At 43.0% G+C, this 20,279-nt stretch overlaps 1 protein-coding gene across 3 annotated transcripts in view; it reads right to left on the bottom strand.

The window, feature by feature from the left end:
* Positions 1-682: 682 nt before the first annotated feature.
* LOC140203135 (cytoplasmic phosphatidylinositol transfer protein 1-like) overlaps positions 683-20,279 on the bottom strand; it is a 252,355-nt gene continuing 232,758 nt past the window's right edge. For all 3 annotated transcript variants that reach the window (XM_072268988.1, XM_072268986.1, XM_072268985.1), the window contains one exon: positions 683-6,491. In XM_072268988.1, the coding sequence (XP_072125089.1) occupies positions 6,226-6,491 (266 nt within the window). In that variant the 3' untranslated portion in view covers positions 683-6,225. The remainder of the gene's footprint in view (positions 6,492-20,279) is intronic.

Genomic DNA, 20,279 nt, shown 5'->3' with positions numbered 1-20,279 from the left:
TCTTTGGACTCTAGAATTGACACACAAAGCCCTGGTGAGCCACTTCCTCTCCACAGGTGGGGCTTGTTAATGTCTGAATTCTCATGATGTTTCTACTTATTTCTTTGTTCACTAGCTGTGGGCTTCAGGGGAATTTGGTGTCTATTCCTCAGGAGCTTTGAGAAGGTGTTGGTAAACCTTCTTAAAACACCAGAGTAACACACACGAACTGCTGGAGGAACTCAGTAGGTTAGGCAGCATCTATTGAGAGGAATAAAATGTCAACATTTCCGGCTGAGACCCTTTATCAGGACACTTAAAATTCCTGAAAAACTCGCCTAGTGGTACCCACATTGGCACGAGGCAAAAAGTCTTATGGTTTTGGCCCATTGACAATGTTTCACTAAAAGACCATTTAGAATCAGAATCAGGTTTAATATCACCAGCATTTGTTATGAAAGCTGTTGTTTTTGTAACAGCAGTACAATGCAACACATAATAATAAAAACCTGACTACAGTAAATAGTTAAATTAAATAAGTAGTGCGAAAAAGTAGTGAGGTAGAGTTCATGGGTTCAATGTCCATTCAGAACTCTGATGGCAAATGAGCCATTCTTGAAAATAACCTTGTGCCTCGTACTCTTAAATATTGTTCAGCACTGAATATCCTTAACCATTGCTCCAATAAAAAGTCCTTCACCAGTTTACTGTTTTATACATCTTTTAATATTCAAAAGTGTAACTACACAATGGTTTTAATGAATATAAGCAAATCCCTTACTCTTCGGTACACTCATGAAGCCTAACTATAACTTAACCCCTAAAGTTCAAATCCCAGAACCATTAATATGTAGCAATATATTCATATACCACCATGGACAACAACTATTACGTATGAAGCTAAGACTTTCTCTTTACTTTCTGTATTATCAATGCATTAAACTAAAATTATACATCTTCTGTACTATTTACAGCTACTGCAATTGACACTCATATGAAGGCCATTCACAACTGGTTGCATTATATTTCCTTATATACACATTGTTAACTCAGCCTTGCATGGTGACTTCAATGGGTTATGCAGCCCCTGTGCAGAAGGTAGCAAGTGTGCATGATGTCATCATTTGTACAATCTGTCCCGCGTAGAAATAGCACAGCTGCATTTCAAGATGAGTCATTCCAAATAAACAGCAGTCACTAGAACATGGAGATAAAGTCCAGGACCAAATAAAAAATATCCTGGTTGCCAGGGATTTCCCTCAAGTCAGATTGAACCAGGTAAAAGCATCATTGGAGTGCTGCTACAACTTTTGGCCACTGACAGTAACTTAGTGCTGGTGGCCAATAATGATTTGGTCTTTCTGTTTGATTGTCTTTTTCATACCATCATCAGAAGCAACATTCTTGATTTGCATTTTCAGTGAAACATGGCAGTCAATCCAGAATTCTGAAGCTTCTTTTAAGAAGCAAGGGATCATTTTCATTCCCCTTGGGTTCCTCTCCAGAATGCAGTATAATGTCCTGTTCCTAGCTTTATCAGCACTGCCATGTGGTCTATAGAAATGCCCCAGACTGGTGACCATCTCATTCACCCTTCCCAAACATCAGAGGTCTTCAGCATTTGGGTGCTTCCCCACAGTGAAGTAAGGAATCACCTATGTGGGCAAATCCAAATGAACTGTTTCTCAAAAAAGCAAAGAAAACCACACGAGCGAAGGCTGCAGTGAAACTAATGGTAACTTTAGTCAAGCTCCTTGATGATGAGGCAGGAGAATTTACTGACAACCTAAGAGTGAAATCAGAGTGGTTTATTGGAGACTGTCTAGGTCTTCATATTGATGCAGGTATAGCTTTAGATTTACCTTTAGCTTTATTTGTCACATGTACACTGAAACATACAGTGAAAGTCGTCTTTTACATCAATGTCCAACACAGTCTGACAAAGTGCTGAGGCAGCCTGCAAGTGTCACCATACTCCTGTGCTAATGTGCCATGTCCGCAACTTACTAACCCTGACTCGGACGTTTTTGGAATGTGGGAGGAAATCGGAGCACCCGGAGGAAACCCTCGTGGTGATGGGGAGAAAATACAAACTCTTTCCAGGCAGCAGCGGGAATTGAACCTCCTGATGATTGATGCTGTGATAGTGTTACACTAACATCTACTCTACCGTGCTGCTATTCCTTTGCAAATAAGATGACTGAAGGCCTTTGAACCAGAAAGGGGTGTTGGAGAGTCTGGTAAAGTCAGGAAGAGTGGAGAAACCCATTCCTACGAGTTGATGCCCACACTGATATCCATACTATGACACAAGAACAGCATTGAAAGGGATGTCATGTAGGACAATATGACTGAAAGCACCAGTGTCTAGCAAATTTGCACTGGAACGATGCATGTGGTATCACCTCTGTTTAATAAGAACGAGCTCAATCCAAGGACTCAGAAACCAATGCCTGACTTGCTCTAATTTTTTTTCTTGCAAGGGGAATGCTTTACTTCTGAAAGGGGTGAACAGCACTAAATTGCACCCAATTGCACCCATGTAACCAATTAGTCTACCAACCCACACCTCTCTGGAATGTAGGAGGAAACTGGAACACCCGGAGGAAACCCACAATATCACAGGAAGAATGTACAAACTCTTACAGATGGTGGTGGAATTGAACCTGGGTCGCTGGCGCTGTAAAAGCACTTGGAGATTTGCCAGGATCCTGCCTGGATTAGAGAGCACCTTTTACAAGGATAGGCTGAGGGAGCTAGGGCTATTCTCTTTGGAGTGAAGGAGGATGAGAGGTATGCATCTGACGATAAGAGGCACAGATCGAGTGGACAGCCAGAGACATTTTCCCAGGTAAAAAATATCTAATACAAGGGGGCATAATTTTAAGGTAACAGGAGGAAAGTATGGTGGGGAATGCCAGAAGGTAGGTGGCAGGTGCATGAAATGTGCTGCCAGGGTTGGTGGTAGAAGTAGATATGTTAGGGGAATTTAAGAAATTCTAACTAGTCACAAGGATGACAGAAAAACGGAGGTGTATTGGAGAGGAAAAGGTTAGGCTGATCTTAGAGTAGGTTAAGATTGGCACAACATTGTGGGCTGAATGGCCTGAACTGTGCTGTAATGTTCTACGTTCAATGTCCTATGTTATTCTACCATGCCACCCTATTGTTGGAACCATCCTGGTCAAAAAGTGAAACTCAAGTATAATGTCAAACCCAGTCCACACTTCATACTGATGAGCTACACAGCAATGGGTGGCTCAATTGTATAAGATGATGAGAGTCTATAAGATGATGAGAGGCATTGATTGTGTGGATAGTCAGAGGCTTTTCCCCAGGGCTGAAATGGCTAACATGAGAGGGCACAGTTTTAAGGTGCTTGAAAGCAGGTACAGAGGAGATGTCAGGGGTGAGTGTTTTACACAGGGAATGGTGAGTGCGTGGAATGGGCTGCCTGCGACAGTGGTGGAGGTGGATAAGACAGGGTCTTTTAAGAGATTCCTGGACAGGTACACAGAGCTTAGAGAAATAGAGGGCTATGGGTAACCCTAGGTAATTCCTAAAATAAGTACATGTTCAGCCCAGCATTGTGGGCTGAAGGGGCCTGTTTTGCACTGTAGGGTTTTCCATGTTTCTGTGTTAATTCAGTTAGGTTTACCATTCATTAACAAATGTCGCCTTTACTGGAAATGTCACCTTTTGTTGTCCATCCCTTACTGATGATGCCAATCAAAGTCATAGACATTGGTGGTCTGGAGTCTCATACAAGACCAACTTGTTAACGATGCCAAGTTTCTTTGCTTCACAGTGAATCAAACAGGTTTTTTACAAGAAGGCAGCACTTCATAGCTACTGCTGCTTAGACCAGCTTTAACTGCAGATTTACTTAAATACATAAATTTATGTTTCCCAGCTTTCCTGATGGGATTTAAGCTCATGTTTCTGGAACAACGGACTAGAGCAATGGCTGCCAGTTGGATAACTTACTGCTACACAAACGCACCTTTTCTTAATTTGTTAATGTTATATGTTAATGGTCAGTCCTGAGGTGATCAATATGTCAGTTTGCACAGTGGCATTATTAATTCACATGAAACAAAGAACGTTGGGGGCCATTGTCAAGTCACAAAGAATGCAATTAAAATGCAGTCTGCTGTTCCTAAACAACAGGGGTTCCCAATCCTTTTTATGTCAGTAAGCAAGAGGTTCGTGGACCGCAGGTTGGGGACCCCTGGTTTAAAGCAGTTTGGATGGCAGTTTATCAAACCTAGTGGCAAAATAAATAAGGTAGGCGATTTTTTTTTAAAAAGTGAAAAATTTGAGAACTTTCAAGTTAATTCATGATGAGAAGGAGTGATCGCCCGTCCTCACAGAATGGGAAGCATTGAAATGACCCTTGCTAAGAGGCTGACAGGAAATCACCACACTTACAGCACAGTTCCAAAAAGACAAAATGACCAGATAAATTAAGGCCATATAAATACAGAAAAAGTCTTGAGAAGGTAGTATGTCCAGTCTTCTGGAGCTGCTGCATTCTGAAGGTATGCCCAGAGAGTGGTTTAGCGGGCTTACACCCAGAACCAATGAAGGAATGGTACCTGTTCAAACCTGGATGGCACGTGACTTGGAGGGTAAATTGGAGGTGGTGGTCTTGTCATGTGCCAGTAGCCCTTGTCCTCCAAGCTAGTAGAGGTCACAGGGTTCAGAAGACACTGATGAGGTTGTTTTGGTGAGCTGCTGGAGGTCATCCCATAAATTATACCATCCCTCAACGGGGAAACCTTGATGGTGGGAAGAAATTGGTTTTAGCTGGTCGATGCCTAAATTAGATATTAAAAGCTTTCAAGTTTCTACACAGAGGGAATTCTGGAAGTCCAGGAAAAGATGGGTTATGGTGAAGGAATGAATCTTTATTTGAACACAGCTGTAGTTTGGAAGGAAGAATAACGTAGGGTTATACAGGACAGGGTGTCGGATTTGGAGGTAGGACAAAGGGAAGTTGTTAGATTGACTCCTTCAGCTGTTGGGACATTATTCAAGCTTTTTGTATAGACCTCTCGAGGGAGAGAATATGTGTCCCAAGAATGAAACTTGCTGGAAGCTTCAGCAATGTAGCAGCTTCAACTGCGAGTCCTCTGAAAACATTCAGTGCCTAATTTAGGAAAAAACATTTTCGCTGCACCTAACTTCCAAACTGCCAAGTAGGGATGATACTTATCCTATTTAAACAAATCCTTATCTATTCTACTTCATGCTAGCAAGCTACTTGAACCTGTTTGACTTTGGTTCACTTCACTCCTCTTCGTTCTTTTCAGTAATGACAGTTATGCTCAGTGGCCATTTTATTAAGTACACCTGTACACTTGTATGTTAATAAAAATATCTAATTAATCATGTGGCAGCAACTCAATGCATAACAGCACGCAGACATGGTTAAGAGGTTCAGTTGTTGTTCAGACCAAACATCAGAATGGGGAAGAAATGTGATCTAAGTTACTTTGACCATGGAATGATTGTTGGTTGCAGACAGGGTGATTTGAGTCTCTCAGAAACTGCTGACCTCCTGGGATTTTCATGCACAACAGTCTCTAGAGTTTACAGAGAATGGTGCAAACAACCAAAAAAAAAAATCCAGTGAGAGGAAGTTCTGTGGGCGAAAATGCCTTGTTAATGAAGAGAGGCCAGAGGAGAATGGACAGACTGGTCCAAGCTGACAGGAAGATGACAGAGATGGCCTCCTGCACACAGGAGGTGTGCAGAAGGACATCTCTGAATGCACAACCTGTCGAACTTTGAAGTGTGTTGGCTACATCAGCCAAAGACTACGCTGTCTTTCACTCCTGAACCTAATAAAGTGACCACTGAGTGTAGATTAAAGCCTTTGTAAATACAGTATGTCACAGAAGTGCTTTAATATGACAGTGCACACTATCAGTCATGCTAACACTAAGTCCTGAGTCAGCCTAAAAGTCCTAATAAGGAATTTAAAGAAAGTTTAGTAAAATACAGCAATACCATTAAACACAGCTTTATCCCAATCCCCATCACAAATTAAGAATGCTAATCTTATGGCCAGTCAGTATTAATGCAAGCTTGCTGTTGTAAAGATCATAGCACAGTATCTTTACAGGCTAAAGCTTTAAAGAATCCCTTAACAGATGGCTTTTTTTTTCAGTTAAGTAGCATTAAATAAATTCAACAACCGAAATGTCACAAAGAGTGTTGCTGCTCACGGCAGAGCAGACTTTACTTAGTTGTCGATCGCTCTCGTAACTCCGGCAAAGTCAGCATTTCTGGGGCAGACTTCTTCCGCGGTCTGTCCTTTGGCACACTGAGGAAGTCTGGCGGGTCGCCGCTCAGCGGTGTGGAGGGTGCACTGGCAGGGGCGCTGCGTGTGGCTGGGGGCTGGGCAGCCTCGCTGATGGAGATGGTGGGGGCCAAAATTCCAATCTTCTCATTTGTAGCTTCCTGAGTTTGTTTCTCGTATTCGCGAACTTCGTCCATCGTCATATCTGCAAAGAAAACCAGGTAGAGGAGGCAGAAAGAAAACAGGTGAGCCTATTGGAACAGTGGTACCTCTGAGATTCAGCAATAGCCACAATCCATCACCTTGGAAAAACAACAAGTGCATGATTGTTCAGCGAAAGGGAAAAGCACATATCCTTTTGTGATTCTTGCACCTCCTAATTAGCAGTTAACCTTGCAAGATTGCTGCCTGTGCGTAATTAAGTGATAGGCTTCCAATATTAAGTGGACATTTCTCCCAAAATAGAAAACAGCACTTAGCAAATCTCTGCTTAACCTTAATGACTTTATGGTCAGTAAACCAATGCGAAAAAGATTGGAACATTAATACGTGAGTCAGAAGGTAGGGGAACAGGGGTTCCTGACCTGGGGTCCATGGACTCCTTGCTTAATGGTACCGGTCCATGGCATGAAAAAGGTTGGGACCCCTGTCCTAGAGTATGTCTCACACCGGAGATATGGGCACATGTTGCAGTCTGACACTCCTATTATTAAAGCCAGGGTGTGCTGCATTCTCATGTCTTTCCACTGAATGCAGCAATTCATGCAAAAACTAATTTGTTATTCCCAATGTCCTGCCTAATACCAGCACCAATGAAGACAAGTCATCACAAGATTGATTTTTTTTTTGTGGGAGCTTGTTGTGCCCAAATTGTCTGTCAGGGTTCCTATAGTAGGCCACACTTCAAAGAAAATGTAACCCATCAGTTCTGAGACACCTTGTCTACAGATGCTGCCTGATCAGATTATTGTTTCAGCATTTTCTATGTTTAAGATTTCCAGCATTGGCCTATTTTTTTAATCTTCAAAGACACTACCCAGACAGTGGTGATCACAGAGGCCATCATATGAACATATATTCTTATAAAGTCACCCATGAGACAGTAGACAAATATATCTTGAAGTTCATCATTACAAAGTGGGGTTGAACTGCTGCTCTGAAATTCAGTTTTCATTGACTTCAAGGTCAATAGCTCTGGAGATTCATGGGAAAAACATAAGGACCAACAATACCATAAGGCAATTTGTAGACTTAGTTGAACATAGTGAAGGACCATAGTTTTGTGAATTGACTGGAAAGACTGGCTTTGGTCTCCCTGAAACTGAGGGAGTTGTGGGGGTGTGGGGATCTGACAAGAGACATTCAGAGCAAAAAGCTTCTTGGCATTTCAACTGGTACTCCTGGTCTGAAATTTGGTTTCCATTAACTTCAAGACAGATAGCTCCAGAATGTGATAAGCGTGGGGACCAACAAAGGCATAAGGCAATCTGTAGATCTAATTGAACATAGTTTTGTGAATTGGCTGAAGAGGTTGGCTTTGGTCTCCTTGAAACCAACGTTCCCTTTAAGGTCTGCGCATGCACCCACACTTCTTTTGCTAATAGCACACAAAGGAATTTAAACTGCGTACAGAGGTTATCACCCTCTACCTCACTGGCATGCTAAATATATTTCAATATAGTACATAATCACATTTCCTTTTCCTGTTTCTGACATGGATGGTGTTGACAACATGCAGTCTGTGATGATTTGTCTGCAGAATTTAGAATTGGCTTATTTATGCTGTTTTTATTGAAGAAATTATTCAGTGCACACATGTTGTTGTCACTGGGCAAAAAAATTGCACAGCACAAGATTTTTGTGCACCCTGGTCATTACTAATTAGAGGGAACATTGCTTGAACTGAGGGAGTTGGTGGGGTGTGTGATCTGACAGGTATTCAGAACAATACTCTTTGAGATAGGTCAGGTAGAAATGAACTCTCTTCAACGGAAGAAGTGGATGCAGAATGGAGACGATTAGCAAAAATGACGAGAGGAAGAAATGAGAGAGTGATTGTAACGTGGAAAACATCATCAGTGGGGGAGGGGAAGACATGGATGCAGATGTATATGGAGTCTTCAATAGTGAAAGGACCTGTGACGAAACAAATTTCCAGGCTGTGGGGAGACATTCAGCAAGTGGGACCAGATGGATAAATCTTGCACACAACCACTCCAGACTCAATGGGCTGCATGGTCTTCTTTACCTCAATACTAGCATTAGTTGTCCCCTGTGTATCAAAACATACAGTGAAAGGTGTCATTTGCGCCATAAACCAACGCAGTCCAAGGAGTGTGCTGGGGGCAGCCCGCAAGTGCTGTCACATGTCTGGCGCCAACGTAACATTCATACTGTGGCCTTTGTGCATAAACAGTTCTCCAACTGTTTTCGAATAAACAGTTTTCAGACGTTGAAAGAGAAGAGCTTTGCTGAATCCACCCTGGTTGCATTGCAGATAGCATCTCTGAAAAATCAATGGAGCTACGCAGCCTAGGTTTAATGCATTTTATCCATCACACTTGCTGACAAGAGGACGTTATTAAATGCTTACTCATAGCAGTCATCCACTCACCCAGAGGCTTGCTGTTGGTTGGTGGAGCACATATATTGCTCCACTCTCTGCTTTCTAATTTTCCTGAAACAGCCTCTGTATAGCTCTTTAAAGAGCGATTGTGCACAGTTATTACTTTTATTGCTCCATTGTTCAGGATAAGATACCTATGGACTAAACTCCACCTGCACAATTGGATGGATCAACTACTTTGACTGCTAAAAACTTGCTTATAGCAACCTCCACTCCATCAGAAGCAGCACAGGCTCTGGTGAGGTATCTGTGGACAATTTGTAGCCAAGCTTCTACCCAGGATGTCCAGAACAGAGATTAAGGATGGGTGACCCAAGCCATCAGGCTGGGCAACATCTCCAGCCATTAACCCACCCCATCACCACCACTAACCATTTCATGTCAGAGTCACCTTATGTACAGACACTCCTGTACCTGGCGTCACCTTAAGTACACATAGTCAGTCTATGTATATAAGCTAATCAGGTTCAAGTTCAAGTTTATTGACATTCAACTGTATACATGTATACCACCAAATGAAACAATATTCCTCTGGACCAAGGTGCACAACATAGTACATATAAGACCATAAGATATAGGAGCAGAATTACACCATTTGGCCCATCGAGTCTTCTCCACCATCTCATCATGACCATAAGGATATAAGATTTGGAGCAGAATTAGGCCATTTGGCCCATTGAGTCTGCTCTGCCATTTCATCATGGCTGATCCAATTTTCCTCTCAGCCCCAATCTCCTGCCTTCTCCCCGCATCCCTTCATGCCCTGACCAATCAAGAATCTGTCAACCTCTGCCTTAAATATACATAAAGACTTGGCCTCCACAGTCGCCTGTGACAAAGAATTCCACAAATTCACCACTCTCTGCTAAAGAAATTCCTCCTCATCTCTATTCTAAAAGGACACCCTCTACTCTGAGGCTGTGCCCTCTTGTCTTAGACTCACCCACCATAGGAAACATCTCCACATCCATTCTTACCAAGGCTGTTCACCATTCAATAGGTTTTGATGAGGTCACCTCTCAATCTTCTGAATTCTAGTGAATACAAGCCCAGAGCGATCAAATGCTCTTCACAATGACAAGCCATTCAATCCCGGAATCATTTTTGTGAACCTCCTTTGAACCCTCTCCAGTTTCAGCACATCCTTTCTAAGATAAAGGGCCCAAAACTGCTCACAATACTCCAAGTGAGGCCTCACCAGTGCTTATTAAAGTCTCAACATTACATCCTTGCTTTTCTATTCTAGTCCTCATGAAATGAATGCTAACATCACACTTGCCTTCCTCACCAGAGACTCAATCTGTAAATTAACTTTTAGGGAATCCTGCACAAGGACTCTCAAGTCCCTTGACCGATCCATTTCCCCCTCAGTCCCAATCTCCTGCCTTCTCCCTGTTATTCTTCATGACCTGACCAATCAAGAATCTATCAACCTCACACACAACACACAACTGCATATAACTCACACACAACGAAAGTAATACATATTATCACAAATAAATTAACAAATAATAAGTATATATTCTAGAAGACTGACATTTAGCGTGAAGTGCATTTAATGCCCAAGTCAAATAAATATAAATCTTGTGTCCTTTATGCTTACTGTGTTTTTTATACTGCACGAACAGTCATTTTGTTCTCCCTCACACTTGGCTGTAAAGAATGACGATAAACAATCATGACCCTTGAATCTTGACTAAACTGAATTTAACAGGTGATCTTGGAGCCAAATAATATCATAACAGGTATGTTATACCTCACCCAAAATTTGAAACTTTCAGACGATTTGTTTTTATCATTACAAAGCAAGCAAGACAACATTATGCATGTACCTCTGCCTTACTCATGCCATATCTCACGTGGTCTGTACATACCGGCTGTGTGGTGAAAAAAGCACAACAGCACCTCTTTCACCGCAGACGGTTGAAGAAGTTTGGTATGGGCCTCCAAATCCTAGGAACTTTCTACAGGGGCATGATTGAGAGCATCCTGACTGGCTGCATCACTGCCTGGTATGGGAACTGTACTTCCCTCAATCGCAGGACTCTGTAGAGAGTGGTGCGGACAGCCCAGTGCATCTGTAGATGTGAACTTTCCACTATTCAGGACATTTACAAAGACAGGTGTGTAAAAAGGCCCCAAAGGATCATTGGGGACCCGAGTCACACCAACCACAAATTGTTCCAACTGCTACCATCTGGGAAATGGTACCGCAGCATAAAAGCCAAGAACAACAGGCTCCGGGACAGCTTCTTCCACCAAGCCATCAGACTGATTAATTCATGCTGACACAACTGAATTTCCACGTTATATTGCCTGTCCTGTTGAACATACTATTTATTATAAATTACTATAAATTGCACATTGCACATTTAGACGGCGACGTATCATAAATATTTTTACTCCTCAAGTATGTGAAGGATGTAAGAAATAAAGTCAATTCAACTCAATTCAAAGGTCCGTTACAGAGATTGAACTGGCTTGTTGTACACATCGGTGTGTCATTGATTCATATGGCATGGAATCAGGCCCTTCAGCCCACCAAATCCATGCTAACCAGCAAACACCTGTTTAGACTATGTCGAGATGAAGGGCCTCAGCCCGAAACGTTGACTGTTTACTCCCATCCACAGATGCTGCCTGACCTGCTGAGCTCCTCCAGCACATTGTGACTATTTAGACTAAACTCACTTCTTATTCTTGGTGCCTTTTTACTAGCTCACCCAGGTCCAAGCTGTTTCAGGCCCCATATCGAAGAAAGCATGTGCTGCCATTGGAGAGAGTTGAGAGATGGCTTATGAAAATGATCTCAGGGTTAATATCTGATTGCTGAATTTTCTACTGGGCCAGTTTAAGATGGACTGAGAATCTCCACCTGCTGTTCCTATGTTCCAGTACCTTGCTGGGTTCTCGATGCCCTGGCAAGGATTGACCCTGACTGCTGATGACGTCTGCTTGGAGTCTGCAAGTTTTCGCTGAGATTGTGTGGGTTTCCACAAGCTTCCTCCCACACCCCAAAGATATGCTGGCTTTTCCACTAACTAGCAGCTGTAAATTGTACCCTGGTGTAGCTGGGAGGCAGATTCATGGGTACCATCTGACAGGCTGCATCATTATCTGTTATGGGCGGGGGCGCGGTTCTACTACACTGGATTAAAAGAAGCTACAGAGTGTTGTAAAATTAGAGAGCTCCACCTTGGGTACAAGCCTCCATAGTATCTAAGACACCACCAAGGAGTGGTGCCTCTGAAAGGCAGCGACCATTATTAAGGACACCCACCACCAAGGACCTGCCTTCTTCTCATTATTACCATCAGGAAGGAGGTACAGAACTCTGAAAGCACACAGTCAGCAGTTCAAGAACAGCTCCTTCCCCTCTGCCATCCGATTTCTAAATGGACATTGAGCTCATGAACTCTATCTCAGTTTTTAAAAACATTTTTTTTCATTTTCACTATCTTAAATTTAACTATTTAATATACATATATATGTGTAATTGATTTATTTATCAAGTTATTTTTTTATTTCTCCTATATTATCATGTACTGCTGTCATTAAGTTAACAAATTTCACAACATATGCTGAAGATATTAAATCTGATTCTGATGTAAGGGAGAAAAGGAAGGGGAAGTAGGATTGCTATGAAAGCTGGCATAGAGTCAACAGGTTGAACGGCCTCTTTCCCCATCATATGATATTAAATCATAGAGGAAAAAAGTCACCATTTCAACTACACCACACACTCCCCTTAAGTTTCTGCCAGGCAAGAGGAGTTAAAATCAGAAATGTAATGACCGACAGCTTAAGTGTTTCCTCCTGCGGCACTAATGTATATAATGCAGTTGTTACAGTTAGATAATGGGTCCGGTTCCTGATGAGAATGGTAGCATACAATGCAGGGGTTATTTCTGTAGCCCCAGGGAGGAATGCAAAATAGGATTGAATGTAACTGTTTGTGTGATCTGATCTTGATGAGGCTGCCTCTCTTCCACAGATTATGCTTCCAAGGCTATAACTTTGTGCGGAGATAAAAGAAAAAAAACGTCAACAAGGCAAAATGAAAGTGTGTGCAAAAATTCAAAGCGGTAAGTTCCTTGGTCTAGTAAATATTTCAGTGTTCCTGAAGCCTAGCTGATTTATTACCTACTCCGCAGGTATTAGACGTGTTCAACCTCCCTCTGCTGACTAAGTTATGCTATGACATCTATTTTATTTACTTATTGATGGGCCCTTCCGGCTCTTTGAGCGGCGCCGCCTAGCAATCCCCTCGCCTAATCACAGGACAATTTACAATGACCAATTTGCCTACCAAATGGTACGTCTTTGGACTGCGGGAGGAAACCAGAGCACCCGGAGGAATCTCACACGGTCACAGGCAGAACGTACAAAAATCCTTAAAGGCAGCAGTGGGAACTGAACCCGGCTCACTGGTACTGTAAAGCGCTGTGCAAACCACTACGCTACCGTGCCGCCCTAAACATGAAGCCAACACCCAGGGAAGTACACACAAAGTGCTGGTGAAAGACGCTCTTTGGTCGGCCCGAAACTTGATCTACCAGCACATGGAGACGTCCGTGGGAGAATGCTGCCGACTGGCACATTCTCGGCTACAGGAGTACGTGCTGAGGGACGACCTGAAACTCGGTGCAGCCACCGCAAGGGCCCGGTGGGGAAGGACCACAGTATAGGTTTCTCCACCCGGGGGAGTGGGAGGGGTCGGTGGGCGGGGAGTATACCCCTCAACAATGATATGCTGAGCTGAACTACTGGAGTGCCACGTGGGTGGCTATAAATACGGATATGTACTGAGTATAATGGAAACGTATGTAAAGGATGAAAAGTTATTGAATGGTTTATTGTATATATTTATTTTTGAGTAAAGTATATTTTGAAATTAAAACAACCTCAGCAGAAGACTCTCTGATCTACGGGCTGTTCCCGGGGACGCACACGGAGACCAACATCCAGTGCTACTGGCAGATCATCAACTCGGTGAAAGACGCTCTTTGGTCGGCCCGAAACTTGATGATCTACCAGCACATGGAGATGTCCGTGGGAGAATGCTGCCGACTGGCACATTCTCGGCTGCAGGAGTACGTGCTGAGGGACACACTGAAACTCGGTGCAGCCGCCGCAAGGGCCCGGTGGGGAAGGACCACGGTATAGGTTTCTCCACCCGTGGGAATGGGAGGGGTCGGGTGGCGGGGAGTATACCCCTCAACAACGATGTGGTAAGGTGAACAACTGGAGTGCCACATGGGTGGCCATAAGTATGGATATGTACAGACTATAATGGAAACGTATGTAAAGGATGGAAAGTTATTGAATGGTTTATTGTACATAATTTTATTTTTGAATAAAGTATATTTTGAAATAAAAAAGAACTCAGCAGGTCAGGCAGCATCAGAGCTTCAGGCTGAGCCCCTTCATCAGGGCTAGAAAAGGAGGGGGCAGGAGCCAGGTAGTGGGAGGAGGAGAAGCACTAACAGGCAGAGAATAGGTGAGAACAGGTAACTCCATAAGATTATTACTTTGGGGAGCTCCTCCCCACCACAGATGGATTCAATACTTATTAAAGAAGCTGGTTAAATGCTAGAGCCATTTGCTAAAATGGCTTCCGTGCCTCCTTTGTGACACCAGTACTTCTGCTTCGACGAGCACCTCACCTGGAGCCTGGCCTGGCAGGGATGGGAAAGGACTTTGGGGTAGAAATTCATTCTATTGTGCTAATGCACAATGTGGTAATACAGTGGGACAAAAACTTGTTTTACATAACAAATTTTAGATACCCGGGCTATCAAAGAATTGGGTGAGTTTAGCTATCAGCTGAACCAAAAGCTTACTAAAATGGGAATGAAGTTGTAATGTCCATTCCTCATCCTGTTACATTTCCTGTTCTGTAATCCGAATACTGGAAACTGAGCTCAACTTGCATTAATTACTACACTGCATTCAAGAGAACAAGCATTCCTTTATTTATGAAGGACAACATGGATAACCATATAACAATTACAGCACGGAAACAGGCCATCTCAGCCCTTCTAGTCCATGCCGAACTCTTACTCTCACCTAGTCCCACCGACCTGCACTCAGCCCATAACCCTCCGTTCCTTTCCTGTCCATATAGCTATCCAATTTAACTTTAAATGACAACATTGAACCTGCCTCAACCACTTCTGCTGGAAGCTCGTTCCACACTGCTATCACTCTCTGAGTAAAGAAGTTCCCCCTCATGTTACCCCTAAACTTTTGCCCTTTAACTCTCATGTCCTCTTATTTGAGTCTCCCCCACTCTCAATGGAAAAAGCCTATCCACGTCAACTCTATCTATCCCCCTCATAATTTTAAATACCTCTATCAAGTCCCCCCTCAACCTTCTACGCTCCAAAGAATAAAGACCAGCCAGGATAAGCCAAGTAACTACAGGCCTGTGATAGGTAGAGAAATAATTGAGGAAATTCTTTAGGATAGAATTTTGGAAAGTCAGGGGTTTATTAAAAACATCATAGCTTTGTGCACGGGAAATTCTGGCTCGCCAATTTAACTGTGCTATTGAAAGGGTAAATAAGAAGATTGATGAAGGCAGAGTGGTTGAGGATGTCTACAGGGACGTTATTAAGGTATTTGATAAGGTCTCACATGGTAGACCAGTCCAAAAAGGCAAATTAAACCCAAGACAATCAGGTTAATTAGATTCAAAATAGGAGTCAGAAGGTAGAGATAGAAGGAAGCTTTTCTCATGGGGTGCTTGTGACAGGTTGTGTACCACAGGGATTGCTGCCAGGATACTTGATGTTTGTGACATTTGTTAATGACCAGAATGTGAATGTAAGAGGAATGATTCATCAATTTGTGAATGACATGAAAATTCCTAGTCTTCTGGAAGGTCATTTAAGGGGATGGGAAGATTCAGATCAGAATGAAAGTCGGGCAAAGTATTGTCAGATAAAATTGAATCCTGTAAATATAAACTGAAGCATTTTAACAGTTAAATAGGTGCAGGCCATAGATGGTAAATAGGGGTAGGCCATACAGAGTAAATAGGGGTAAGCCATACAGAGTAAATAGGGGTAGGCCATAGATGGTAAATAGGGGTAGGCCATACAGAGTAAATAGGGGTAAGCCATACAGAGTAAATAGGGGTAAGCCATACAGAGTAAATAGGGGTAAGCCATACAGAGTAAATAGGGGTAGGCCATACAGAGTAAATAGGGGTAAGCCATACAGAGTAGATAGGGGTAAGCCATACAGAGTAAATAGGGGTAGGCCATACAGAGTAAATAGGGGTAAGCCATACAGAGTAAATAGGGGTAGGCCATACAGAGTAAATAGGGGTAAGCCATACAGAGTAAATAGGGGTAAGCCATACAGAGTAAATAGGGGTAAGCCATACAGAGTAAATAGGGGTAGGCCATACAGAGTAAATAGGGGTAAGCCATACAGAGTAGATAGGGGTAAGCCATACAGAGTAAATAGGGGTAGGCCATAGATGGTAAATAGGGGTAGGCCATACAGAGTAAATAGTGGTAGGCCATACAGAGTAAACAGGGGTAGGTCATAGACAGTAAATTCTGTTGCCACACTAAAGAAGGAATGTGTTTGCGCTTGAGAGAGTGCAGAGGAGATTTACTTCGATGTTGTCTGGAACAGAGGACTTTTATTACGGAGAGAGATTGGAAGGGTGAGGCGTGATTTCCCTGGAGTGAAGGAGGCTGAGGGTACACCAGACTAAAGTACATAGATTTAAGGGGGAGGAAGATTTAAGAGGTTTGAGGGGTAGTTTTTTTAAAAATATATACACTGGTCACTGGAAAACTGCATTATAGCAGTACCACTCTGTAACCCAAACAGACCTGAACATCTAAACTGTCCTTGACTTGGTAGAGGTGTACAAGATGATAAGAAGCATAGATCATGTGGAAAGCCAGAGACTTTTTCCCAGCACAGAAATGACTAATACGAGGAGGGCCATAACTTTAAGGTTGACTGGATGAAAGTATAGGGGGCATTGCAAAAGGAAAGGTGCAGATACATTGAGGACATTTACCAGACTCTTGGACAGGCACTTAGATGATAGAATAATGGAGGGCTATGTGAGAGGGAATTCTTAGAAGAACTCATCTAGGGAGAGGGTGGCTTGATAATGGCCTACAGATAAGTAGCATCGAATTGCCTGAGACAAATACTTTTTTAATACCCCACAGCACGACTATGGTTTTCATTACAATGAGGAGTAATCTGAGTTTGGTACAACCTAGTGGGGAATCCTAGTTCTCTGAATTGGGTGTGTTGGCAGTTCCTGACGAACCTAGAGCAGGAAAGGAAAATCTAGAAACTCCAGACGCTGGAAAATCGGAATGGATTTCATTAAAAACAATTAATTATTTATTAATTTAAAATGTTCATATTTGTAGGTACAGCATAGTAACAGGTCCTTCTGGCTCAACTAGCCTGTGCTGCCCAATTATACCCATGTGGCCAATTAAGCTACTAATGTGTGGGTTGTGAGAGGAAACGGGAACACATGGAGGAAACCCACGCATTCACGGGAGAACGTAAAGACTCCTTACGGACAGCAGCAGAACTGAGCCCAGGTCGTTGGTGCTGTAACAGTGTAACACTAACAATTACCCCACAGTGTATCAGCTTTAGCTTTATTTGTCACATGTACATCAAAACATATAGTGAAATGTGCCATTTCCTTCAATGACCAACCCAGTCTGAATATGTGCTGAGGGGCAGCCCACAGGTGTCTCCACGCTTCTGATGCCAACATGTCTACCACCTACTAGCCCTAACCTGTATATCTTTGGAACGTGGGAGGAAACCGGAGCACCTAGAGGAAACACCGACAGTCACGAGGAGAACACACAAATTCCTTACGGACAGTGGCGGCAACTGAACCCTGATCGCGATCGCTGGCACTGTAAGCCGTTACGCTAACCACTGCGCTGCTAGAAACACACGGCATCAATGGAAAGAGAAACAGTGTTAAGTTTCAAACTGAGCTGAAACACTGACTGCTTCTCTCTGGGTGGGACCTGCCCTGCTGGAAGTGCACTATGAGCCAGCACAAACTCAATGGGCCGAATGCCCTCTTTGTCTGTCAAAAGGAAATTTGGGATTTTGACCAGTTTATCTACAACCAAGGTGATTTAGGATCAATTCCCATCTTCTCCCTGCTTTTATTCCCAGAGCAGGAGAGGTTTGGTTTTGTTCTGTGCAAGAGTGCTCAGGCTTGGTGTTTATTTCACTGCAATTTAAATTCAACACCTCAGTGTCTCTGTGAAGTTTTCAAGCTGTGGGATGGAAAAGTCATCCCGGTCACCGGCACATAAATCACAAGGTGCGGCAGCTGCACATCATAAAGCATTCCTGCATTCCATCTCCGCACGAGTCGGTAGTTGTGATTTAAGTGCACCACACACCTAAACCCGTACATGCGCATTCAGCTCAAAGAATGCATGGCGTCCATATCCAAACAAAAAGTAGCTCTTGGGAAACATCCGCCTTCTTCCTGTGGCACCTCAATTCAAGAATGAAGAATAGTTTGTGAAAATTGTGAGTAGCCTCCACCTCCTCCTCAAATAAGAGGTTCTTCCTTGTGAGACTGCCTGCAGTGAAATAATTTCCTTTGATATTTATTGGCTCTGCTTTAAGCATTTATACCACTCTCTTAGTCCATGATGTATTCACTAAATTAAAGTTTCCAACCTCATAGATCAACTTGAAAGGAGATGGATTACACTTTCTTACCTTAGTTTTCCACTGGCTCTTGTTGGGATGAGTGAAAGGGACTTATTTCCCTCGGCAGATGGGTCTTTAATAAAGGATTGTTAGACTTCAAATAATGACTAAAATGATTAGGGGTTGATTGAGAGAAAATAGTTTTTCAGGGAAAGAAATATGCTGTTTGTACACTGGTCTTCCCTGTGTTAGTTCAGAACTATTTACACGGGGGACCTCCAGTACGGCCCAGCAAGTCAGTCATTTCCAGGAAGGTCAACAAATGGCCACCTCACAACCTACCTCAATATGACCTTGTGGTCCGCCTGTACTGCACTTTGTAACTGTGATATTTTATTCTGCATTCTGAGATTTTTCCCCCTGTGCTAATTCAATGCATTGTAGTAATGAAATGTTCTGTACGATGTAATGCAAAACAAAGTTTTTCACTGTACTTCAGTACACTGACAATAAATTCCTTCAGTCCAACAATCCTTTTCAATTTTGGCAGCTGAACTTAATAGTTTCACCACTGACGACTGCAGCTTTGCCCCGTGGAATTACTTTGCAAAAGCTCTCTGCTTGCCTACCTCTCTTTCATCCTGAAGACACGTTTTAAAAACTACCTCAATTTGACTTAAACCTTTGCTTTTCTGCCTAAGTAGCTTCTAATATGACATGGCACCACTATTTTTATCCTCAGCTTTCACAAGACCAAGCCTCTGTACTCAACAAATCGTCTTTAAAGAGGCCTTGAATCATACAGCATGACAAGACACCCTTCAAGCCCAACTGCCCCACGTCAACCAAGTTGCTTATCTATGCTAGTCCCATTTGCTCATGTTTGGCCCACATCCCTCTAAACCAAGGGTTCCCAACCATTTTTATGCCATGGACCCCTACCATTAATCAAGGCCTCCATGGGAACCTATGCTCTAAAACTTTCCTTTACAAGCACCTGAATAAGTGTCCTTTAATCATTATTAACCTGTCTCAACCACTTCCTCATGTAGTACATTCCATCAACTTTTACCATAAAGTTGCTCCTCAGGTTCCTTTTAAATATCTTTCCTCTCACCCTAAACTCTGTCCTTTAGTTCCCAATTCCCCAGTCCAGGGAAGTAGCCTTGTCTGTGACTTCCAATGTGAAGCCACCGTTACACTCATCTTCCTGTCCCTTTTCAGCATTCTGAGGCAATTCCCTCTGTCCTCTATGTGCACTAACATCCACTCTTCCTCAGACTCCACCTTATTAAACATGTTCGTAAACTTCCTCCACAAGACAAGGTCTTACTGCAGACAAGTATGAGCTATTGGACTTTGGGAGGAAACACGTGTAGGACTTACAAAGGGAACGGTAGGACACTGAGGAGTGTGGTAGAAAGTTCTCCCTGTTTCTGGGTGGGATCTCTCCAATTATCTTCCTCCCACATCGAAAAATGAAGTATCTACAGTAAATGAATAGGGTGGTGGATGGAGATGCATCTCCACTGAAAGAGGTGGAAGGTGCTCTTTCCTCTGCTAGCCTGCATATCGCCCTCAGGCAAGGTGTAGCACCCACTTAGCCCCTGATCAGGGTCACATGAAGCCACGGGAGTAGGTGGTGGATGGCCATACGAGCAGCTGGTGCTTATCACAAGT

The sequence above is a fragment of the Mobula birostris genome, chromosome 9 (assembly GCF_030028105.1).
Source record: "Mobula birostris isolate sMobBir1 chromosome 9, sMobBir1.hap1, whole genome shotgun sequence".
Taxonomy (NCBI): Eukaryota; Metazoa; Chordata; class Chondrichthyes; order Myliobatiformes; family Myliobatidae; genus Mobula; species Mobula birostris.
Note: the sequence above shows the minus strand (reverse complement) of the source record. Positions and strands in the feature narration are given on the sequence as shown.